This window comes from Schistocerca americana, chromosome 3 (genome assembly GCF_021461395.2).
Source record: "Schistocerca americana isolate TAMUIC-IGC-003095 chromosome 3, iqSchAmer2.1, whole genome shotgun sequence".
Taxonomy (NCBI): Eukaryota; Metazoa; Arthropoda; class Insecta; order Orthoptera; family Acrididae; genus Schistocerca; species Schistocerca americana.
In genome coordinates, this window is record NC_060121.1 from 618,401,604 (window position 1) to 618,428,648 (window position 27,045).

Here is a 27,045-nt window from a genome sequence, read left to right on the forward strand (position 1 = left end):
GATTTGAGTTTTTATTCTTTCCTCTGGAATTAGATGGCAATGTGGCTCTGCAAACCATGAGAACCAACGGCAAAGAGCAAGTGAGGAATAGTGGGAGAAACTTTAAGGACGTCATACAATGTAAATCATTAACTAACAGAGAAAATGAATTCTTAACGACACTCTCAAATAGTGTCGATATAAGCTAAGTGATGAAACGTCGCGGGAAGCGTTGCTCAATTTGAATATGCGCTGCACATGACTCGCAAATAATGCCACTAGATGCGGGATATGGCGAGCTTGTAACAGTCTGTTACAGACACTTGTATGGTAAACGTGACAGCGCGTCGCGATTTAACCGAGTTTTAGCATGAGATACTAATCGGTGCAAGGCGCATCAGTCATAGCGTATCGAAGTAAATCAAGATCCGGATTTCCGAGGTCAACAGTGTGTATGATGGATCTTCAGCAACGCAGAGACGTTGCTTCGACACGTGTGAACCGACGCACAGGGCTACCAGAAGCGTCTGACGAGCAGGCGTCACGTCGCCTCAATCACAGTGCCATTCTGGGGCATCAACGGTCTGATACGAGCCAGCGAGCCAGATCGCCGTTGATTTGAATTGGGCGGGAGGGGGGAGGGGAGAGGGGGGGGGGAGGGCGCGTCAGGAATCCACTACTACCAGAACTACATGCAGGCTTCAGCAGCCGACGACTAGCGCCTGCCCGCAGCATTTGGTCACTCATTCATTTCATCTTCCCTACACGATTCGTGAACAATGTTTGCTTCAAATAATTGTTGACATCGTTAACGAACGCAGCTACTGCACTTCATACATTTTAGTAAACAGCAGTCCAGATCGCAATAAACCTCTTATTTTTAACTCTGGTTACCTATTTAGGTATATAAGACCATCCTCAAATCAGAGTTCCAAATAAGCATCGTGGCCAGTACCAGACGGTACTACACTCGGCTCTGTGAAGTGGCTTCTTACATCTGGAGCTAGGGTTTGAGGATGAACTTACAGGCCGAAACCAGAAACCAGAATTAAAAATTTATTGCGATCTGGACACCTTTTTATTAAAAATGAAGATATCTAATTCACTGTAATCCATTTAGCCTATTCTTATAAGACAGATGCAATGGATTTTGGGAAGACACGAGTTAACCTACAATAACAAAGGAAATACGAGTGGAATGACATCAAGTGACTACAATGTCATACACTATACCATCGCTGAAAAGTAAATCTGACACCACAGAAAACGTGCGCATAAGACCCAAACATATCATCAAGGATGCTAACTGGGAAGCACTAAGAGGGGTGTTTCAGTGTACGGTAAGTCCATCACGGTAAACCCGAAGCTCTAAAAATGTAAAGAAAATTCTTATTAAACTGTTCACACAAAATGTAATGTGCTCCTGCCCCCTATTTAGGTATTGTAAATTCACCATATTGGCTATCCACAAAGTAATATACACTACTGATTTATTTTTTACTCTCAAGCTCTCTAAACATACTTTCCACATACTGTGCTATCTGTGGAATAGGTTCGCCATATGCAGTTCACCTCCTGCATAATTCTTTCTGCTTGAGCAGGTTTATTTTCAGTTACCAATTCTTATCCCACTTCGTGCTTCTGTATAATCCACTGGATTTCCTTTTCTACAGCTTCGTTTGTTGACTGCAGGCTCGTGTACAGTATTACAAAGACTTGTTCATTATCTCCCGTCTGCATCTTACTTTCTGCCCTTTCTATCACACCTGGTTCACTCGAGAAAACCAGCTCATTCTTTCTCAGGATCTCTCTAAGGTCATTCATTTCGTAAGTTAATTAGTTTGTTCCACAGATCATTTGAACCATTCTTTTGTCTATATGATGTAAAACGAGCCAGTTTACAGGATATGTGCACATGATTAGTGTTAAGATTAATGGACGTACTATTATTTTTAACCCTACTCATGCAACTACATTTAATTTTTTTTAACTGGGAGATAATGCAGATATTAAAGCGCAAGAACTGACAGTGGCTAAACGTAGAGCAGTGGAGGCATCGATACCTGTTGGCAGAGGTCTTTCTAAAGTAGTATCTTGCATCTGTACTGGGGCACTGCAGAAAGTAAGATGTGAAACAAGAAGGGTCTGGAAGCTATACCAAAGCAGCATGACGCAAGAAGAAAGAGTCCAAAGGTTGCATAGATACAAATACGTTAAACAATTTTTTAAGGAAGAATTAGTGAGAACAAAAATGAAAGGCTGGAACAATTCGTAGAGACTAATTTAGAAACCGATCCGGGGGTTTACCATATAAAATAGTATGCGAGAAAATACGATAACCAACAGGCTTATCCATGCTCAAAACGAATAATGGGACGGTAACAGAAAGCTAGGAATAGTCAGCTGCCCAGCGAATGGAAACACTACTTTCTCACGATGGAGAAGAAAGAGAGACAGCTGATCAACGTAGGTTACCAGAAACAGTGATGGGAAGACTAAGAAACAGTAAACCCCTTCGCACAACAAGAAATCAGGCAAATTATTTTAAGACGTACTTGTCAAAAAATGTTCAACTGTGTGTGAAATCTTATGGGACTTAAGTACTGAGGTCATCAGTCCCTAAGCTTACACACTACTTAAAATAAATTATCCTAAGGACAAACACACACAACCATGCCCGAGGGAGGACTATACCTCCGCCGGGACCAGCCGCACAGTCCATGACTGCAGCGCCTTAGACCGCCTGGCTAATCCCACACGACAAGACGTACTTCTCACAGCCCGGCAGTTCGGAATTTCGCAGTCAGTTTCCGCCAGAGTGCAGCAGTGGGACTCACTTGAAGACGTTGTCATAGGGCATTCCCTCGTTGGCGACGAGCTGTCCACCGAACGCCATGGCGGCGGCGTAGGCGAAGAAGCCGATGCTGCGCGACAGCGAGTAGGTGATGGCGCGCAGGTGCACGTTCCGCTTGGCGGTGCGCAGCGCGGCCTGTAGCTCCTGCAGGTACTGCGCGTGGAACTGGCGCTCCCGGCACAGCCCCAGCACAGTGCGGATGTTGCCCACCGACTCCACAGCCACCTGCGTGCAGCACCACGCAGTTGAGGTGAGTCGGTTATAAATGGGGGTGCGGCCGTGACTGTTACAAAAAATTTGACTATATATGACGATAGTGTCTGTTCCCGAAAGAACAGTTGATGACCATGCAGCTTTGCTAGAAATGAAATGATCATTAAATGGACACCCTAGCTGCAAACAGGCGTTGATATACTTCATTGGGGACATGTTGAAAACATGTGCCCCGACCGGGAACAGACTCTACCGTCATATATAGATAAAATATGGCTTCCCGGCCATTGACCTTCTTGTGCGAACGCACACGCTATGCCCGAACTCGTACTGGACTTGGTAGATTAATCTGCCACTAGTAATGAGTACGATGGGCAAACATCTATTAGGCGAATGTGGGTCTCACGGGAAGCGTGCAGGTGATAAGTCCCTGCAGGCGCACTATTCTCTGTGCACTCGGTGGCTCAGATGGATAGAGCGTCTGCCATGTAAGCAGGAGATCCTGGGTTCGAGTCCCGGTGGGAGCACACATTTTCAACATGTCCCCAATGAAGTATATCAACGCCTGTTTGCAGCTAGGGTGTCCATTTAATTATCATTACAAAAAAAATTCACTATGGCTAAGGATGTTTCAGGAATTTATTGTCTGTCCACCTAGCAAACGCTAGCTCATTAATTCGCCCACACAAAATCGAAAATCAGCCATATTGATCGCTGAGGATCATTCTCCCCAAATTCTTACACGCAGTATTTCTAAAATCTCATCTACGCACCACACGGCCACGAGTCTCGCCCTACGTTGCCGACAAGTACCGGTTGACCGCAGGCTATCGCGTTTGTGCCTGTGTTCGATGTGTAACTGTCGGAAGTTTCATTGTTGTATGTCTGTTAGTTATTGTTCAGTGCTGTATTGAGTAGAACGTTGTGTAGCACAGTTTGCGAATTTCGATATGGCGGACTGAGAGGAGCAATGCGTCTGATTTAAATTTTCTGTGAAATACAAGGAAACCTTTACAGAGACACACTAAATAATGCAGGAAGCCTATTCTGATGCGTGATTAAGCCGAACTCGGTGTTATTAAAGGGCTCACAGGGCTTAAAAATAGCCGGGCGGAAGTTAAAGATGACCATCGATCAGGACGCCCTTCGACGCTCGTGTCAGGAACGCCGACGAAATTGTTTGTGCCAACCGAAGACTGACTGCCCGAGAGACTGCAGAAGAATGTAACATGTCAGTTGGATCAAAATGGTTCAAATGGCTCTGAGCGCTATGGGACTTAACTGCTGAGGTCATCAATCCCCTACAACTTAGAACTACTTAAGCCTAACTAATCTAAGGACATCACACACATCCATGCCCGAGGCAGGATTCGAACCTGCGACCGTAGCAGTCGCACGGTTTCAGACTGTAGCGCCTAGAACCACTCGGCCACACCGGCCGGCTTCAGTTGGATTATATCATGAAATCCTGTCATAGCATCTTGGTTCGCATCGTGTTGTCGCCAGGTTCGTCCCACGGCTCGTGAGTCAAGACCATAAAGGCTTTCGCCTCGCAATCCGTAATGAGCTTTGCGATGGCGCAAATGAGAACGAAATGTCCCTTAAGAGAATCATAACTGGTGATGAGATATGGGTCTATGGCTATGATGTTGAAATCAAGGTTATGTGAAATGTCAAAACCATGATGACAGTTTTCTTTGACTTTGAAGGATTCGTGTCACAGGGATAAACTGATAATCGATGATAGTATCGGGACGTGTAGCGATGCCTGCGAGAAAATGTGAGATAGAAACGGCCTCAAATGTGGCAAGACAGTTCATGGATCTTGCATCATGGTAACGCACCCACATATTCATTCCTGTTGGTGTGTGACTATTGCACAAAAAACGAAAGCATTGTTCTGCCTCATCCTCCGAACTCTCCACACCTAGCCCTGCGGACTTCTTTTTATTTCCAAAGTTGAAAACCCTGTTGGATGGACGAAGATTTGGAACGATAGACGAAATAGAAGAAAATTCGCAGACGGCGCTTCGCGCGATCCGGAGCGTTGTATCAATTGTAGAGGAGAGAATTTCGAAGACCATGAGCAATAAGAAAACCTAAGAGCCGAAAAATGTTGTGGATGAAGTGCTGGAATTTTATAAACACGCTTCGTACTGTAGCAAACCGAAAGAATAAAGGATTAAGGATATGGAATGAATAAATTTCGATCGCATTAACAGACAATTAATTAACTCATCGACAAGCGTTACAGCAACAAACAGATGAAACAAGAGAAATGTGTAAAGAAAAAACCAAATGAAGCGAAAAATATTGTAAGGGAAACTCATCAACAGTCTTGGGACAAATTTATAAGCTCCATAGAAGATGATATACATCGGAGGCAAATGCTAACCTATAATGTGGTTAAGCATCTAGATAGCGAGGAAAGAGATGCAGCAAAAAAAAGTAATCGAAGAAGAACGATGTTTGCTACTTCAGAGATATGTAGTCTAATAACTCCCTTGGAAAAGAAGAGGGAAATGATGAGCCTTTTTGCGATAGTGTTGATCCTGTTACCGTAGCGGAATTAAAAATACCGTTAAAAGAAATGAAGAATACGAAAACTACGAAGAAGACGGAATAAATGCAGAATTGTGGAGATATAGTGGCCCAATATTAAATCAGAGACTTCTGAATCTAATTAATAGATGTTGGAATGGATATCATATTCGAAGATGCATGCCCAAGTTGCGTTTATATTTTTAAAAAGTGCTAGAAACAGGTGTGAAAAATATAGGGGAATAAACGTTTTGAATACAGGATGTAAAATGTATGCAAGAATATCAAATAGAGTATGAGCGATCACAGGCGTTTTCTATTAGAGCAAAACAGCTTTAAAATGATAGATCCTGTACAGATATCAGTTTAACAGTTAAGCAGATAATAGAAAAAAAAGGGAACATAACATTGAAACTCATATACCTTTTACTGATTAGGAAAAAGAATTCGACCGGATAAATAGGGAAAAATTACGGGATATAATGACTCAAAGAGGATATCTGGAGCTCTTAATGAAAGTACCGTACTGAAAAGAATTTTTTATACACAACGATCAGCCATTCAGAAATGGAAGCTACAGTGACGAGTTACATATAACTCATTATGTAAGGCAGGATTGTAGCTTGTGTCCTATCTTGCTTACAATTTATGTAGATGATTTCGTTAGCGACTGGATATACAAAATTAACGGAGGCATTTGTATTGCAACAAATTTTACGCTTAAGAAGATGCTATTTGCTGGTGATCAGATTACTATATGTGTTACAGAAATTATGCGAGAATTATAATTTTAAAATTTTCATACATTAAACAAAAACAGTGGCCTTCAGAAGTAAGTATAATGCCGGAACTAAGATTATAATCAGTGATGCTATATTACAAAAATTCACAGGTATAAATTACTTAGATACATGTCAGTTGTAGATGTGAAAGTAATTTTGAAAACTATTTACCCTTGCTCCAGTAAACAAGCGGTACAATAAACAGAGGCGTACAAACTAAGACCACAAAAGAAACGTAGATGAAGTAATGGCTGTGCCTGTTTTTCTTTATGGGTCTCTGAAACACGGACATACACAAAAGCTGATAAAAACAAGACACAAGCTGCCGAAATAAGGTTCTTGAGGACAGTAAGAGGATGTACTCCTTCAAATAAAATTGAACATAAAAAAGTAAGACAAGAACTAGGAATAAATTCTTTGTAAGGAGAAATTGTAAACTATAGGAATGAGTAAGGGCATGTTCATACAATACCGAAGGCGCGGACCTCAATAAGAGTGTTTTACTATAAATCTAAGAAAAGAGGATATCCGAGAAAACCAAGGATACGATGGTGAAATGGGTTCTGATGTCGGGAGACCCAACTTTGCTTAATCCACGGAGTGCAGAACAAGAAGGAAATGGCGCAGAATGAAAGCACTTCAATTGGGTATTTAATGTTAACGCTGAAAGTACCTACTGCTAACACTCTGAGACGTTTCTTTTCCAGTGGGTACAGGAAAAAATCGTCTTCGAAAATAGTTTGGTCTGTCCATAATGCCACCAACATAGCCGTGTTATGGGAAGACAGACCCATTGTTTTAGAGAGGAGAATATGCACCGTCCTTAGGAACCCAAAAACCGGCGCTGGCGTCCCCAGTGGCGACCAAAACTGGCTCTGAACTCATGTTACATTATTAAATTATGAAACATATATTCGGTTCTTTCAAATAAACAATTTTAGATATAATGTTAGATCGTTATATAACGAGCATTGACTAAGAACGATGTAGCCAGCAGGAAACACAATAATGTAATAAACATAAGAACATGTACATCCAAATAGTATTCCACAAGCTACCAAACGATGTGTGGCGGAGGGTACATCTGCTCCCTCCTCCTCCCCCCCCCCTCTCTGTTCCATTCGCAAATGGCGAGTGGGAAGAACGTGTTTCGAAAGGCAAACTGCGATATCATCAGTCTATTGTTATGATATTCCATCTGAAGTTGCATCACCTGTCCAGCAGGAGCCGGCCGCGGTGGTCTCGCGGTTCTAGGCGCGCAGTCAGGAACCGTGCGACTGCTACGGTCGCAGGTTCGAATCCTGCCTCGGGCATGGATGTGTGTGATGTCCTTAGGTTAGTTAGGTTTAAGTAGTTCTAAGTTCTAGGGGACTGATGACCACAGCAGTTGAGTCCCATAGTGCTCAGAGCCATTTGAACCATTTGTCCAGCAGGAAGGTGTTGAGTGCAGCAGCAAGTCGCTGCAAATGGCAACAAGTCACATGGTCGTTAACGTAGCCACTGGACCTCGACGACCAGTTCTGGACATTGCTGCTCTCAGTATCTTGTTTATCCAACTAACCCATAATATATTTTATTTTGTACCGTCTACAAGAGTGATTTCGATTGCGATATTGCTCGCTTACGTCGACCCAGCTACTGACATAGAACTAGCTGTCTATCGTTCAGGTAAAGTTTCAAGTGCTGCAAGACCACAGCTGTGCTAGTCCATTTCCGTATGTATAACTGTCAAATGTACTACAACAGCCAGTCTATAATCCTGTGCAGTTTTTGTGAGAGTCCTGCTATCGCATACCGTGTTTTCTTTTGCGATCACTGTTTGTTTGTTAATGGAGACAGATAACTGCAGAGCAACTATCGTTAACCTGACAAGAGGAGGAAGAAGAACTGAGGTTTAGCCTCTACTCAACAAACACAGAATGGGCAAGGATCGGGAGACCAGCTCAGTAGCGTACTTTCCAAAGCAGCTGTTCTTACATTCGCCTTATGCGCTTTAGGGGAACCCTAAATCTGGATCGTCGAATTGGAATTTTAACTCCGGTCCTCTCTGCAACTCCTCGTTCGGCATTATCTGACGAATCTTCACAGGTAGCCACTTGACACGCTGGTGTTTGTTCACAAAAAAAAAAAAAAAAAATTTAACTGCAGTTCACTATGAAAATTAGCTGACAACGAGTGAATCACCGTACTTGACATGTGTTCGGGAGATTTTTACGCTGATTCGTAGTAAGTAGACCTTTTCTTGTGCTCTCCCGAACACTACAGTATACAAACATCAAACCAAAAACTCCCCAAATATGATCTCCTTTCGCTGCTCATAGCTCTTGCTGTTAACTTCAAACAAAGTCATCGATATAGATACTCCACACGGCTTACTTATCGGTTGACATAAACTCATTACTTGCTTCTCGTTATCGAGTCAGAAACATAAAAACACACAAACAGTCAAATAGAGAACTAAGATTGGGAAAATATATGTGGTGAATTGTATTTTCATATGACATTTGATCAGAAATTCGCAGGCTACAAGGCTAGTTGTACGTTATGATTATTCACTGAAGCATCTCGCTTATAATTCGCTCTTGTCCACATTCACAGTGCGTGTCATCAACATTAAATCCCAATTTCTCTTCGTATTGTCCGTGAAACTTTCAACTCCGAATCGTAATGTATTTAATGACTTCCGTACCAACCGGGTTTCGTTGTTTTCCAGGGAAAACAAGCTGTTGCTATCCATCTGCACAGATGAACTGTTTTGTTCTTGCACCCTTCGAATCCTCACCTTGTCGGGATGCGCGGAAAGCCGTATGAAGCTCTCCCTGGACGTCGTCCACTGTGCCGCAGGCATATGTGGATGCAATTATAAGCCTCACCACTTTTAAGCCTCACCTTTCAACCTCACATTTACGTCCATTTATCTGCGAACATTCTTTCAGTTAGGTAATAAAGTTTATATGTAGGAGAAGGCTTGAGACTTAATCAGTCTACGTGTTTGATTGGACCTTGCATACACGTGTCTAGTATAAGGTGATCTGCAGAAGACTGAAGACGCATATTCCTCTCTAGAAAAATGCAGTGCTGTTGATTATTCGCGGATTGTAGAAGGATATGAATCCGATTTTGTTTCGTGTAGAAATATTCCATTTTGTCTTTATTGTAACGATGTTTTAAGGTGCGAGTACTGTGAGGCTTGGTTCCCAGTGTCTGGGGCATTGCAGTTCTGTAATTACGATCCTGGTGGTACTGCATGTAGGTCACAACTAGCTACAGGCTTCTCTTTTAGAAGAGTTTGGACTTAGCTGGTTCCCATTACAGAAATCTGAGAGCTTTCTGAGCACAGTTGTCAGATTCCTCTCCACAGCGTATATTTTCCGCTCTATGAAGCTAGAACTGTCCTTTTTAGACAGGAATCTTCTTGTATTTGGAGTCAGCAGTTGGTTGTTAGTGTAGATATTGATGAGAAATTGAGCTATATTACCTCCTTGGGGCAGCTTTTTAGGGGGTACGCTCCCATGAATACGATATGCCTGGAAGTCAACTAAAAGCATACTATTTTGCCGAAGTATTCTGATAAAATCAGTGCATTGGAGGTCCATTAGCAGGTTGCAATATTTGACGTAAAGTAATCAAAAAATGGCTCTGAGCACTATGGGACTCAACATCTTAGGTCATAAGTCCCCTAGAACTTAGAACTACTTAAACCTAACTAACCTAAGGACATCACACACACCCATGTCTGAGGCAGGATTCGAACCTGCGACCGCAGCAGTCCCGCGGTTCCGGACTGCAGCGCCAGAACCGCACGGCCACTGCGGCCGGCGTAAAGTAATCGGTTCTGTACTTTGTCGTATGGTGCTCTCAGAGACAAGAAAGCCACAAAAGAAAGATATTGAGTTCCAAATGCATCCTCTAGGAACTGTATAAAGTTGTTTCCGCGTCGTAACCATTCCAATGTATATCTAGAGAGTCACTTATAAGTAGAATACGTAGAACTCTGTTAGTAATCGTGTCTTCTACCAGTTTGTAAGGATGTCTTAAAAGGCTAATTATCCTAAAGTTCTGGTTTAAGAAGAGCTATCACTCTGCACTATCACCATACCCTTGGTATTTGGCAGCTGCTCATATACACTCCTGGAAATTGAAATAAGAACACCGTGAATTCATTGTCCCAGGAAGGGGAAACTTTATTGACACATTCCTGGGGTCAGATACATCACATGATCACACTGACAGAACCACAGGCACATAGACACAGGCAACAGAGCATGCACAATGTCGGCACTAGTACAGTGTATATCCACCTTTCGCAGCAATGCAAGCTGCTATTCTCCCATGGAGACGATCGTAGAGATGCTGGATGTAGTCCTGTGGAACGGCTTGCCATGCCATTTCCACCTGGCACCTCAGTTGGACCAGCGTTCGTGCTGGACGTGCAGACCGCGTGAGACGACGCTTCATCCAGTCCCAAACATGCTCAATGGGGGACAGATCCGGAGATCTTGCTGGCCAGGGTAGTTGACTTACACCTTCTAGAGCACGTTGGGTGGCACGGGATACATGCGGACGTGCATTGTCCTGTTGGAACAGCAAGTTCCCTTGCCGGTCTAGGAATGGTAGAACGATGGGTTCGATGACGGTTTGGATGTACCGTGCACTATTCAGTGTCCCCTCGACGATCACCAGTGGTGTACGGCCAGTGTAGGAGATCGCTCCCCACACCATGATGCCGGGTGTTGGCCCTGTGTGCCTCGGTCGTATGCAGTCCTGATTTTGGCGCTCACCTGCACGGCGCCAAACACGCATACGACCATCATTGGCACCAAGGCAGAAGCGACTCTCATCGCTGAAGACGACACGTCTCCATTCGTCCCTCCATTCACGCCTGTCGCGACACCACTGGAGGCGGGCTGCACGATGTTGGGGCGTGAACGGAAGACGGCCTAACGGTGTGCGGGACTGTAGCCCAGCTTCATGGAGACGGTTGCGAATGGTCCTCGCCGATACCCCAGGAGCAACAGTGTCCCTAATTTGCTGGGAAGTGGCGGTGCGGTCCCCTACGGCACTGCGTAGGATCCTACGGTCTTGGCGTGCATCCGTGCGTCGCTGCGGTCCGGTCCCAGGTCGACGGGCACGTGCACCTTCCGCCGACCACTGGCGACAACATCGATGTACTGTGGAGACCTCACGCCCCACGTGTTGAGCAATTCGGCGGTACGTCCACCCTGCCTCCCGCATGCCCACTATACGCCCTCGCTCAAAGTCCGTCAACTGAACATACGGTTCACGTCCACGCTGTCGCGGCATGCTACCAGTGTTAAAGACTGCGATGGAGCTCCGTATGCCACGGCAAACTGGCTGACACTGACGGCGGCGGTGCACAAATGCTGCGCAGCTAGCGCCATTCGACGGCCAACACCGCGGTTCCTGGTGTGTCCGCTGTGCCGTGCGTGTGATCATTGCTTGTACAGCCCTCTCGCAGTGTCCGGAGCAAGTATGGTGGGTCTGACACACCGGTGTCAATGTGCTCTTTTTTCCATTTCCAGGAGTGTAATTGTTGAAGAGTTTGTAATGAATTTGTGTAGCGAAAGACGATCAGTGGCTCATCTACGCACAGAGCTTGCCAATACTATTAAGAAAAGGATTACGCTATACACATCGTACATTTATTATACGATAGAAACAAATTTAGAATTATTGTTTTGTATTTCTCATAGTTTTACACAAATAATACTAATTTCAGTATTCTTCAGGTAAAGTAATTTTTTCATCGAATTTATTTCGAAGTTTACCTGTCTACTTTTATTTCCAAATGAAGCTACCAAAGTTAAAATGGTTAATTATTCATTTTCAAATCAACGTAATAGAAAATATCGTCAATAGGGACGTCAGTTGTTATGTAAAATCTATTGAACTGGGAACCTAGAAACGACGGAGAGGCTTCGTCCCCGCCGTAGCCTCTGTGGTACACAACCCCCAACAGGCTACAGCAGTCCACTCAGCCTCCGCCACCCCACACCGAACCCAGGTTAATTGTGCGGTTCGGCCCCCTGTGGTGCCCCCCGGGAACGTCTCACACCAGACGAGTGTAAATCCAAATGTTTGGGTGGTAGAGTAATTGGTGTACGCATACGTGGAGACAGTGTTTGCACAGCATACGCCTACATAGTGTAACTGAGGCGAAATTAGGGGAACCAGCTCGCATTCGCCGAGGCAGATGGAAAACCGACTTAAAAACCACCCACATACTGGCCGGCACATCGGATCTCGACACTAATCTGCTGGGCGGATTCGTGCCGGGGACCGGCACGCCTTTCTGCCCGGAAAGCAGTGCGTTAGACAGCACGGTTAACCGGGCAGGCTCAGCCAGTAATATTACTTTCACTAAAATATGTAAAATAAGAAGTAAGCAGTGTTCACTACGATGAGATGAAATGACTCCAGTTAGAGCCGCCTTGACGCACATAATCTCACCAACAAGCTGTCCCACCTTCGGCAAGACTGTTGCAGCCGCGAGCAGTGGCCTACCTTGGTGGCCTTCTCCACGGACGAGGCGTTTCCCAGGAACTCGCCGCGCTGTAGCTTCCCCTGGATGAAGAAGACGGCGAAGAGCGGCGGCACGAACGCCAGCACGAGCAGGCCCAGCCGCCATTCGTAGTACAGCGACAGCGCCACGGACAGCACCAGCGTGCCCAGCGACTGCGTGATGGTGCCGATGCGCTGCCCAGTCGCCTGCACCAGTAAAAAAACACAGGGTTCAGCTCATCCGGCACTTTGTCTATGAAGCATACCTTACCACTGACCTATGCTCTACCCTGACCTAGTCTGCTTTCTGTGGATGCTTATACGATGTAGCGTATGTGGATATACACTATCAGTCAGAACATTATGACCACCTACCTAATAGCCTGTATATCCATCTTTGGCACGTATAACCGCGGGGCGCGTCGTTGCATGGAAACACTGAGTCGCTGGAGGGAGTTGGCACAACATCTGAAAACACAAGTCACCTAATTCCCGCAATTTCCAGCAAGAGTGCTGATGAGGTCCGACGCCACTTTCAGTCACATCCCAGACGTGTTCGATAGGATTCCAGATCTGTGGGAGATGGGGTGCCAGCACATCAACTGGAACTCGCCTCTATGTTCCTCGAACCACTCCATCACACTCCTGGCCTTGTAACGTAGCGCATTATTTTACTGCAAAATGCCATTACCTTCGGTAAACATGATCGCCATGAAGGGGTGTACGTGGTCTGCAACCAGTACGCGACACTCCGTCATGGTGCATTGCACGAACTCAACTGGACCCATGGATCCCAGATGAATGTTCACCAGAGCATAATGGAACCGCCGCCAGCTTGTCTCAGTCCCACAGTATAGGTATCAGGGAGCTGTTCCCCTGGAAGACGACGAATTCGCGCTCAACATTCGGCCTTATGAAGAAGGTATCGGGCATCATCAGACTATGCAACGGTTTTCCACTGTGCCAACGTCCAGCGCCGATTGTCACCTGCCCACTTCAGTAGTAGCTGCCGATGTCGTGGTGTTAACATTGGCACACACACGAGTCGTTGGCTGCGGAGGCCCATCGTTAGGGGTGTTCGGTACACTGTGTGTTCAGACACACCTCTGCTCTGCCCAGAATCAAAGGCTGATTTTAGTTCTGCCACAGTTCGCCGCCTGTCCCGTTTTATCAGTCTGCCCAACCTACGACGTCCGTCATCTGTAACGAGGGGTGGCCGCCCAACGCCACGGCATCTGGGCGTGGTCTCACCTTGGTTTCGCCACGTGTTGAAGACACTCACCATAGCACTCCTTGAACACCCGACTCGACAAATTGTGCAGTTTCCGAATGCTCGTGTCGAACTTCCGGGCCATCACAATCTGCCTCGGTCAAAGATAAATCTCGCATTGCCCTTTCTACACGCCGACAGCACTGATACTACGTGCACCGTGCGTACGACTAGCAATCACTCCTCGCCAGATGACTCTTCTGTCACCTGCACGGGTTTATATCGATACTAGGTCGGTGGTCGTAATACTCTGGTCGATCAGTGTGTAGTTGTTCGTAACTATGGAAGCAAAATATCTGCAGGAAAAATGTGGAGAGATCGGAAATGAAACTGTCGTCGGGATATCGGACAAGTTTGTGCGACCTTGTTGCGATGATGACAGACGCTTCGCCCAAAAACTCACCGTGATTTTGCTATCTGTCATGTCTCTGTAGACATTCTGCAAGCGCGTATGAATACCTGATATGCTCTGATTTTCCGCCAAAAGAAATTCAGTCACAGCTCTCTGCTTGGAGCGCACTTCCGATACAGACGTTATTGTAAAGGCTACGTATAGCGCCACCACCTACCGAAACTTCATGAGACAATAGGGGCAGAAGCGGGAACGATAAATTCCGCATTTTTTCAACCAAAATCTGCGGAGAAAAAATGTGTTGCATTGTTAACTGAAATCCTCTAGCAATTTTTCATTAAACAGAAACACATCTTACAATTCACGCGCTCCTCAAGTTCAGAAACTATTTCTTGATATGTTCCGTGGCATACTTTATTTCTGTATAACAGTTTTCATACTTTATTTCCATATAACAACTTGATACTTCGTTACGCACGATTAATACTGCTAAATACAATCGCTTTGAACTATTTCTTGGGTCCATTATCTATCAGATCTTGCTGCTATCGAGTAACTTGATCATTCTCGAGCATTTTCGACAATGATATATACACAATGATATATACACACTGGTGTGTCAGACCCACCATACTTGCTCCGGACACTGCGAGAGGGCTGTACAAGCAATGATCACACGCACGGCACAGCGGACACACCAGGAACCGCGGTGTTGGCCGTCGAATGGCGCTAGCTGCGCAGCATTTGTGCACCGCCGCCGTCAGTGGCAGCCAGTTTGCCGTGGCATACGGAGCTCCATCGCAGTCTTTAACACTGGTAGCATGCCGCGACAGCGTGGACGTGAACCGTATGTGCAGTTGACGGACTTTGAGCGAGGGCGTATAGTGGGCATGCGGGAGGCCGGGTGGACGTACCGCCGAATTGCTCAACACGTGGGGCGTGAGGTCTCCACAGTACATCGATGTTGTCGCCAGTGGTCGGCGGAAGGTGCACGTGCCCGTCGACCTGGGACCGGACCGCAGCGACGCACGGATGCACGCCAAGACCGTAGGATCCTACGCAGTGCCGTAGGGGACCGCACCGCCACTTCCCAGCAAATTAGGGACACTGTTGCTCCTGGGGTATCGGCGAGGACCATTCGCAATCGTCTCCATGAAGCTGGACTACGGTCCCGCACACCGTTAGGCCGTCTTCCGCTCACGCCCCAACATCGTGTAGCCCGCCTCCAGTGGTGTCGCGACAGGCGTGAATGGAGGGACGAATGGAGACGTGTCGTCTTCAGCGATGAGAGTCGCTTCTGCCTTGGTGCCAATGATGGTCGTATGCGTGTTTGGCGCCGTGCAGGTGAGCGCCACAATCAGAACTGCATACGACCGAGGCACACAGGGCCAACACCCGGCATCATGGTGTGGGGAGCGATCTCCTACACTGGCCGTACACCACTGGTGATCGTCGACGGGACACTGAATAGTGCACGGTACATCCAAACCGTCATCGAGCCCATCGTTCTACCATTCCTAGACCGGCAAGGGAACTTGCTGTTCCAACAGGACAATGCACGTCCGCATGTATCCCGTGCCACCCAACGTGCTCTAGAAGGTGTAAGTCAACTACCCTGGCCAGCAAGATCTCCGGATCTGTCCCCCATTGAGCATGTTTGGGACTGGATGAAGCGTCGTCTCACGCGGTTTGCACGTCCAGCACGAACGCTGGTCCAACTGAGGCGCCAGGTGGAAATGGCATGGCAAGCCGTTCCACAGGACTACATCCAGCATCTCTACGATCGTCTCCATGGGAGAATAGCAGCCTGCATTGCTGCGAAAGGTGGATATACACTGTACTAGTGCCGACATTGTGCATGATCTGTTGCCTGTGTCTATGTGCCTGTGGTTCTGTCAGTGTGATCATGTGATGTATCTGACCCCAGGAATGTGTCAATAAAGTTTCCCCTTCCTGGGACAATGAATTCACGGTGTTCTTATTTCAATTTCCATGAGTGTATGAACTTGGATGAATATGTAGCTGAAAAGTATTGCAAGCTCTCTGTTGAAACTTCATGTTGAAATGGATACACTATGTGATCAAAAGTATACAGACGCCCCCAAATATTAGGTGCATTAGGCTGCCACCTACTGCCAGGTACTCGATATCAGCGACCTCTATAGTCATTACACACCGTAAGAGAGCAGAATGTGGCGCTCCGGGGAACTCACGGACTTCGAACGTGGTCAGGAGATTGGGTGTCACTTGTGTCATACGTCTGTATGCGAGATTTCCACACTCCTAAACATCCCTAGGTCTACTGTTTCCGATATGATAGTGAAGAGGAAGCGTGAAGGGACACGAACAGCACAAAAGTGTACAGGCTGACCTCGTCTGTTGACTGACAGAGACCGCCGACAGCTGAAGAGCACATAATATGTGATAAGCAGACATCTATCCAGACCATCAAACAGGACTTCCAAACTGCATCAAGACCCACTGCAAGTACTATGACAATTAGGCGGGAGGTCAGAAAACTTGGATTTCACGATCGAGCGGCTGCTCATAAGCCACACATCACGCCGGTAAATGCCAAACGACGCCTCGCTTGGTGTAAGGAGCGTAAACATTGGATTATTGAACAGTGGAAAAATGCTTTGTGGAGTGAAGAATCACGGTACACAATGTGGCGATCCGATGGCACGATGTGGGTATGGCGAATGCGCGGTGAACGTCATCTGCCAGCGTGTATAGTGCCAACGTTAAAATTCGGAGGCGGTGGCTTTATGGTGTGGTCGTGTTTTTCAGGGAGGAGGCTTGCACCCCTTGTTGTTTTGCGTGACACTATCACAGTACAGGCCTGCATTGATGTTTTAAGCACCTTCTTGCTTCCCATTGTTGAAGAGCGATTTAGGGATGGCGATTGCATCTTTTAACACTCCTATGACGGAGTGGTTACACGACAAAAATATTCCTGTAACGGACTGGCTTGCACAGAGTCCTGATCTGAATCCTATAGAACTCGTCTGGGATGTTTTGGAACGCCGACTTCGTGCCACGTCTCACCGACCGACATCGATAGCTCTGCTCAGTGCAGCACTCCGTGGAGAATGGGCTGCCATTCGCCAAGAAAACTTCCAGCACCTGATTGAACGTATGCCTGCGAGAGTGGAAGCTGTCATCAAGATATGGGTGGGCCAACACCCTACTGAATTCCAGCGTTACCGATGACGCCACGGACTTGTAAGTCATTTTCAGTCAGGTGTCTGGATACTTTTGATCACACAGTGTATCTGCATTAGACAAAATATGCTGTAATGAATCACAAGCTATCAGTCTATTTTAATGAGACATTTAAATCTATCCCATGAACAGACATCGTCCACTGCCATACACGATACACATTCAACATACCTGAATGGAGTAGATAGTACGCTAATACGTGCTGCCGTGAGGGACAACGGACTTCAAACACTGTCTCCTATGTGAAGAAATGGTGAGTGAATAGAGGAAAGCAACTGCATGTTTTGAGCCAAAGTCATACCTGGGAATGAGAACAAGTGCGGGAAAAACTCGGAAGCAGTATTCAGATAACCCATCTTCGTAGCCGAAGTCGCTAAGCCTTGTCTGTCTGGTGGGACTCTACTAAGAAGTACTCGATTCGAAATCTGCTCATTTTCATCACAAATTTTTCACCACTGGAAAGAGGAGGAAATTGGGTGGTTCAGTCTTTCTGATCCCAGCCATCCCATGAGTTAAATTCTAAATGTTTCCGTAGTATTTCTGGGAGCGATGGGATTTCACACCGTTGATGGTGATCCTTCCGTGGGTCAAGAACGTTGACACTGGCAGCGCGCATTGAAAAGTGGAGTAGGTTCTCTCACCGTCTCCGTTCCTTTCTACAAAAAACACTGCACTAAACAATCCTCATCACAATGAGCCATATGACAGACGTATGAGTGTTCCCATTCATTATAGGGAGCAGGAAAACAATGATAAACCATGTCTATTCTGCTCTTTCCAAGGGCCGCATTTAAGGTAGTGCTCTGTCTCATATATCAAATATCAATACTAACCAGCACCGAACAGTAGTTTTCAGCAGGAAGAATTGATTCTTAATACTCATATTATCACTGACGACTTGAGACGTTGTGCCGTAAGGATCAACGGTCTCAGAATATTACTTACGTCAGGAGAGTTAAATAATTACGAAATCATATTATTACATTGTAAGACAAAAAAGAAACGACGCACCACGGAAGTAGTTAGATGTGATGTATATGTACGGACAAGCAAACGCTGACAATTTCAGAAAAACTGGATGATTTGTTCAAGAGAAGGAGCTTTGCAAATTGAGTAAGTAAGTATGTGGATGCAGTTATTCGGCTTGGCATTGATTGATAGAGCTGATGGATATCCTCCTGAGAGGTATCGTCCCAAATTCTGTCCAATTGGTGGTTAGATCATCAATAGCCCGAGCTGGTTGGAGGATCCTGCCCGTAATACTCCAGGCATTCCCAGTTCGATAGAATTTGGCGTGATGTCCCTCAGGAGGACATCCAACAACTCAGTCAGTCAATATCATGCTGAATAACTGTTTGCATAAGGACTAGACATGAGCCAAGGCGTTACTGACGCAATTTGTAAATCTCTTTCTCTTGAATAAATCATCCAGTTTTCCTGTAACTGTTATCATTTGCTTGTCTGTACACCTACTGATTTCCGTCCCGTTTAGGTAATTCCATCGTCACATCGTTTTTCTTTCTGCTAGAGTGTAGTTGTAACTATCGTGTCGCAGTATTGTACAAATTTTATATGTTCAATGTCTGCCACAGCAGGACTGAAAATGGGAAAATTTGAAAGTACCAAAATTGGATATACATACATTTTTTAACCTATAAACCATTAACCATGTTATGGCTAATATCTTCAGGTAGGTTTGAAGTACCGGTGAAGCCTCCTAGCACTTCGAAGTACCTTCGGCACATTAAACAGTGTGAAAGTTTATATGATAATGACAAGGGAAAGCTCAGTGTGCTGACCATGTTTAACCGCAGTGGTAAACGTGTTATTGCCTCTTTGTCCCCCGCTTCCTACGAATAAGAAGCAATAGTGCATTTTACTTCATTTGAGCTATTTTCAGCGTGAATGTAACAACCAAAGGATAGGCTGCTGATCAGAAAGAGCCATTACAACGTGATGTAAACTGAAACGATTGGAATTTAACTGAGTATTGCGCAGAATAATGAAATAAAACAAAATATTGCTCAGTTCTGATCTTCCCATCCTAGGAACTATTCCTCGCCTTCTATTTACCAAAAAATTTAAGTGCTGAAAGAAAAGAAGGACTTATTAGCCACGGTCAATTTTCTTAAAGTGAAGTACAAGGAGTCTCATTTCTGTGTGTGTCAGTGGTGTCAGTACTGTATTCTACGTTACCGCTCAAAATTAAGTGAAGTGATGCTGTGAAGATTAAGCGATTCATTGGTAATGGAGCAGTGCACTTACATCTTTACCTGAATTTTCATTTTTATATTTCTTAAACGCTTTTTATATCGACTTTACAAATGATTTGAAAATGTCAGAATTTCCATTCCTTCGAATAACATGTGTTCTAACGTCATGTTTTTTACCTGTTTTCTTTAATTTTAACGTTTCGCAGTTCCAGTCTACAACTGTCTATGATCATGCATCTCTTGTCAGCCATGCTGTAAACTACACGGCCTTTTTAGTATCCACATTAGAAAGATTTCGGGAGAATGTCTTAAGAGAAGACAAAAACTGACTACTCGATGCATACGTTCTGATTGTTGCTATCATTATCTGTCAGAAATTTAATTTTTACCAACATTATAACATTTTACTGAATGAAAAATAAATTTTAGAGTCAGTGAAAATATGTACGATATTGCAGTGCCTGTGTTGCTCTCAGTTACTATGCAAAGTCCCTCTGGACATGCATGCGTGCATGTATGCATGTCCAAAGGTACAGGTACTGCGGTGATTACAGCCGTCAGGGAATGCATTCAATGTATTCGCAATTGCGAATATGGACAACCATCAACTGTAGAATGAAATGACAACGAAAATTTGTGTCACACCGAGACTTGAACCCGGATTTGTCACTTACTGCAAGCGGTCGCCTTATCATTTGGCTGTACCTGCACGGTTCACTGCCAGACCCAAACTTCCATATGAAGTGAAACATCTGTCAGAGGCACTGCAATATCGCATTTATCCGCAGACATCGGGCAAGTTACTTTCGAATGAAATGTCTCACCTGTACAGGAATATATATAATGGATGTAGGACTACAGGTTGCCGACACATGGTTTACAACATATGGAAGTTTGGGTCTGGCCGAAAGTTGTGCATAGATAGCCAAATGGTGCCTGGCAGCTCAGAGTGTTCGATCAGAGGGCTGCCCGCCCTCTGTAATAAAAAACTGAGTAAAGGAATCTACGATCAATTTGAACGGATGTATTGTGACGTCCGCCGAGACCAAACGCAACGAACAGCACCGAACAAATGCAAAAAAAGAAAAAGAGCGTAAGGCGATCGCTCGTGATAAGCGGGAAATCCGGGTTCTAGTCCCGGGCCGGCAAAAGTTTTAATCGTCATCATTCTATTCGACAGCTCTAAGCTAATGGTGGTCCATACTCGTAATTGCGAATACATTTAGTGTACTTGGTATCAGTTAAAATATTTTTTGTTTCCTTGTTCTTATTATTATTGCTGTAATCAAAAGGTATTCTTTTACTCCATAGAGAGAATATTATGAGTAAATTCTTTGTCTCGAGTTAAAATCGTGACCAGGTTAAGAACAGAACTTTTCAGTGACGTATGCCAGGCGCTCTGATTCCTTGTTTTGTATATTCTTTTGCTGGCAGCCTCGTTTCTTCCCAAGAATAGTCTAGAGACAAGTATCTCAATAACAAAAAATAATTTTCAACGTTTAAAACGCTCATGTGTGCGGCAGTGACTGCGGCACTCACCCCTTGTATAGTGGCGGCGTCTCCGGAAAGCCTGGCGCAGAGCGCTCCGGTGCTGTTGTTTTTGTCGTCGAAGTACGCCACCTCCTGACGCAGCATCGCCGAAAACATCAGACCTCGAAAGCGCATCGTCAGCTTCTCTCCAGCGATTCCGTACACGTACATCTAGAGAAGAAAAAATATCGGTGATTTATTCGGTCCGTGCTGGTTCATTTATAGCAATATTAGTGTTTCCTCTACTGCCATCTGCGCTTCAGGTGCAAACCAGTTCATCTTTGACAGTAAAACACATTTTGCGTCTGTAACGGTAAAATAGTTCTTACGAAAGACGATTATTTACATACCTGAATGAACGTTACTAGTCCCATTATCACGCCGACGATGACGAAGAGCACGGAGAAGAAATTAGTGTCGCTGCGAATCTGTTCAGGGTCGTCTTGCCCAAGAGTCTGCAAAAAGAAATTTACGACCTTCCTTTACCACATAAAAGAAATATGCGAGGTACTAAACCTCTAGGTTACTAGCAAACAAGTTCAACAAAATGTTTTACGTCCTGTGTGAGCGTGCAATTTTGCGTCTCTGAATATTTAAAGTTAGATATCAATCTTTTCACATTTGATATCTTATCAAAATCTGACTAAATATCAGAGCACCTTTTTCCGACAATCCATCATTACTGCACCATCTGCAAAAAGTCTGAGGTGATTCTAAGCAGCCGGCCGGGGTGGCCGAGCGGTTCTAGGCGCTACAGCCTGGAACCCCGCTACGGCTACGGTCGCAGGTTCGAATCCTGCCTCGGGCATGGATGTGTGTGATGTCCTTAGGTTAGTTAGGTTTAAGTAGTTATAGGTTCTAGGGGACTAATGACCTCAGAAGTTAGGTCCCATAGTGCTCAGAACCAGATTCTAAGCATTGTCTTGTAGTAAGGACCCCAACTTAAGTTCCTGAGGCACCTTCGAAGTTACAGTTGTATCGATGTATATATAACCAATACATCCCCAACCAAATCACAAATTCCAATCATATCCCATTTGATCGTGTTTTATTTAAACAGTGATGGTGCGGTACAGATCCAACTGCTTTTCAGATACCACATGACACGGCACCTACCTCTCTGCCTTGATCTGTGGTTCGCAGGACGGCATATTAGAAGAATATGAGTTGGATTTCACACGGCCGATGTTTACAGAGTAGAGGGTGGTTAGCCTGGAGGAGGTCAATCTGTTCGACATACCTCATGTTGTGTGTGCTGTAGGTACGTTCTAGGGTGCTACTACAAAAATACACTGCCCAGTCACATTAATGTGACGATTTGTCGAAGAGATTCAATGAAGTTCTAGAGGGTACCATGCCGAACCCACTGCCGTGGTCAGCTGCGCAAAGTTTCTCAGTTGAGGATCTATGGCGCAAAAATCCCGATCGAGGTGGTCCCGCAGATTCTCGATTGGATGTAAACCTGGGGAGACTGGTGGCCAGGGCAGTACGGTAAACTGATGCTGGTGCTCTTCGAACCACGAAAATAGACTACGGGCGTGGGATACATCGCATTGTGCTGCTGCTGGATACCAGCGTGCAGAGAAAAAACAAAGTACATGTACGAGTGGACATAGTCCACAAGGCTAGATGCATACTTCTGTTGACCCATTTCACCTTCCAAAATGACGAGATCACCAACATAAAGCCACAGAAATATTCCCCAGATCACAACACTTCCTCTTCCAGACTGGATCAGTCCGACAATCCAAGACTGTCTGTCCGATGAAGTGTAACACGTGATTCTCTTGAAAAGGTAATCTGTCGCTGTTGTCAGTGGACATCCAGTTGCAGTATTGGTGGCCAACTCTAGCCTTCGTCGCCGATGAACACAGTCAGCGCGGGTGATGAGCCAGGCGCCTGCTGCAGAGGCTCCTTCGTTCATCTGGGCAGTCAGTTAATCAACAGTTGCGCGTCTGTTCGACCGTACACACCTCCGCAGTTGTCGCTCATGCCTGTCATCTACGGTCATGCTGCACCAGAGTTGTTTCGGTTGCAGTTTTGAAGAGTGCCATTTTTCCGTCCACAGTGTATTTTAACCAGTGGCAAGCGAACGGTTTACAAACTTAGCCGTTTCGTAAATGCTTCCACACTTGTGCTGAAAGCTAATTATCATGCCTTTTGGACGTCAGATACGTCGTTCCATTTCCGCGTTACGACAACGACTGCACTGTTTTTCGAGTCCCCTCCGTCGCGTTTTATATACCCACCACCGCTAGTGCTGCCACCTGCCGTCCGTGAGTTGTTATTGCAGGTTGACGTTGAACAAAGGCATTTACGTGACTGGGTCGTGTATATTGTACGATAGTTTTGTGCGGCATTTCTGCCAACTACCTGTGAAAACTCCATCACTGTACAAACTATACTTTTCCTACTGACGTTTTTGCTCTTAAATTGGAATTGTTCGTAACAAGTGTCATTTTGCAACACAATTAAAGCAACGCCAAGTAGTATACGAAGAACAGCTCACCCCGATGAGACTGCCGAAGAACACAGAGAAAAGTGGCATAGCGAACCCGCTGACCACTGACGCGACTGTCGCGACGATGAGCAGCCACCATTCTGGCCGGTTGACGCGCAGGATCTTCATGATGGTGGCGGCCTGGACCGGCTCCTCCTGGTAGCTCTCCGCCAGTCGCCGCTGTCCCTCCGTCAGGTCCTCGTCCTCTTCATCGGCGACCGTTGACGCCTCGCTGCGAACGCTCAGCATTCGGTCCGGTTTTATGCGTCCTTTCACTGTAAAATGTGAGCATACCAGCTACACCACAGTAATTTCGTAACAACTGAGAGATACAACTGTCGCTGCTGGTGGTAAAGATTTTGAGCATGCCTCTGTAATCTTTAGTTCCGAATGAAATTACAGGGCTACTGTATGGTAATCGTTCGTTTCAATGTTCTATATCTTCCAAAGTGGTACATGATGAAATATAATTGATGCATAAATAGAAACGTAAACTCATCAGACTTGCATTGTACCCACAGTTGGCGTTACGAGTGCAGCGCCTTGACAAAATGGTGCCAAAGCAAGAGAAGAGTTTTTGTGTATTGGAACCTGCGAGATGTGTACCTGTTATAACAAAGTAGTCAGAAGGTATTACTGAAAAGAACCGCCATGTAAACAGAGCGTTGTGCTCGGTATCGACAATTTAGGGACACAGATTGTCTGTGTTAACAGAAAAGTATCGGTCGATCCAGTCTGCCAGATACGACCGTGGAGTTTCACATGCATTCCAAGAAACTCAACTGTCCTTGCAAGCTACGAACTTGCATTCAATTAAAAACATTCATTTCTACTGTTACTATTTTGAGAATTATCACTGAAGTCTTAAGAGGTATAAACCAAACATCACGGAATACCGCAGAAAAATCCGGGAAGATTTTGCGACAACTGTTACATTTCAGACCGTAAATCTACAATTCGTGCAACAATCAAAGCCAGAAGACTGTGACCAGCGCCTTCAATTTTCATCACAATGTAAGGAGCACTCGATGATAAACATTTCGCTTCCAACCTGATGTTCAGCGGCGATACCTTCCATTTATCTGGTATGGTTAGCCACCACAGTGTGAGACTGTTAGCCACCACAGTGTGAGACTGTGGGGCACTGGGAATCCCTCTGAAATTGGGACGCAAGAACGCTATTCGCTGAAGGCTAATGTTTTCTGAGCAGTCTCATAGACGAGGCTGCATGGCTGTCTTTCTTGTGTGAGAGGACAATGACGAGCACCTCCTACCTTGATATCTTGCAGTTGCAGCTATTTCCACACTTTTTGGCTGATTCCGAGAATTTCATCTTCCAACAAGACGGGGCATTCACTCATTCGAGCTCTGATGTTCGTCGCTACCTAAACGACGAACTTCCGCGACTCTGGTTCATGGCGAAGTGGTGAAGTGATTCTCAGTGTTCCCTTGTCGCCCCAGACCGCTTGACCTAACATCTTGTGACTTTTTTCCTTTGGGGATATATTAAGGACCTACTTTACGTATCCTCACTGCCAAATGGTTCAAATGGCTCTGAGCACTATGGGACTCAACATCTGAGGTCATCAGTCCCCTAGAACTTAGAACTACTTAAACCTAACTAACCTAAGGACACCACACACATCCATCCCCTAGGCAGGATTCTAACCTGCGACCTGTGACCAGACCGCTTGACCTAACATCTTGTGACTTTTTTCCTTTGGGGATATATTAAGGACCTACTTTACGTATCCTCACTGCCAAATGGTTCAAATGGCTCTGAGCACTATGGGACTCAACATCTGAGGTCATCAGTCCCCTAGAACTTAGAACTACTTAAACCTAACTAACCTAAGGACACCACACACATCCATCCCCTAGGCAGGATTCTAACCTGCGACCTGTGACCAGACTGAAGCGCCTAGAACCGTTCGACCACAGTGGCCGGCCCTCACTGCCAGGAACACTGGAATAGCTCACAGACCGCATCAGTGGTGCTGTGATGACAATTGATAGAAGTCAATACATAAGGTATGGAACGGTCATGACTGCCATTCGGATGTTTGTCGTGTGGCCAGATGGGCACACATAAAACATATAGGTCTGAAAACCAATGAATTGTTTACGTTAACCCTGAATTCTGAAACGACTGTGTTTGCAACTGGTACAACTCAAACAATATGAAATAAGAAGACATATGACGCCTAGAAGCTGCAGTGTTACCGACTAGTTTCAATAATATTATTTGCTTGTGGTCGAAGTAGATGCGAGCGATTGTAATTACGTACCAAGAAGCATTGCACTTACGACGTGCACTATATATGAGATGGCAAATGCTCACCGTAGCTCGTCAATATGACTTCATTATGTCCTTTAGAAGAGAATACTATCGAAACTAATCTATGATTGAATGAAGCTTCTAGGTGATCAGTAAAGAAAGGACACGTTTTTCGTCACTCCTGCAGATAACGCTGCAGGAGCTATTATTATATTACTTGATATGAACTGCCTTAGTAGGCATTTAAGTGGACTGTCAGGATGTCTCTTCTCCCGACCGCTGCTGCTGTCCCTCCCCTCTTCTTTCGTTTTCTAACTGTCCAGCAAACCAACTTCCAGTCACTATGATACCTCCCTGTCCAGTTCCTTCCATAAATCAAGCCTGTGTTTCGATATCCCTCTCGAGCTTAACCCCGATAACACCCATTTCCAAGTACCTTTCCTATCCCACCCACACGATCCTCAAGAAGGCCCAATTAATTCACTTTCCATATACTCAATTGTCATTTATATTTCCCAAGTGCCGATACTGATCCACTGATACTGCATCCCACTGTGGATATCACTTTATTTGTGAGCAGATTTTATATGTTTTAATCTTTTATTACATTCTTGAAAATTATTTTTCAAATATTTCTAAAATCGTACATAGGCTGAAGACTGCTGATCGGGCAATGAGAATATCAATGAAAAGTGTATGGTTAAACGAAGTGATTTATTCGAGTTTCTAGAAGGGAAGTAAGTGAGTAGATTGTAAGCCTTTCCAGTAAAATGGCGTTGTGCGTGT

At 45.2% G+C, this 27,045-nt stretch overlaps 1 protein-coding gene across 1 annotated transcript in view; it reads right to left on the minus strand.

Moving 5' to 3' along the window:
* The window catches only part of LOC124606257 (ATP-dependent translocase ABCB1-like), a 74,486-nt gene that overhangs the window by 18,334 nt on the left and 29,107 nt on the right, over positions 1-27,045 (minus strand). The window contains exons 11-15 of the mRNA XM_047138234.1: positions 23,991-24,256; positions 21,832-21,936; positions 21,491-21,652; positions 12,895-13,098; positions 2,817-3,058 (exon numbers count right to left, since the gene is read on the minus strand). Coding sequence (XP_046994190.1) covers positions 2,817-3,058; positions 12,895-13,098; positions 21,491-21,652; positions 21,832-21,936; positions 23,991-24,256 — 979 coding nt within the window. The remainder of the gene's footprint in view (positions 1-2,816; positions 3,059-12,894; positions 13,099-21,490; positions 21,653-21,831; positions 21,937-23,990; positions 24,257-27,045) is intronic.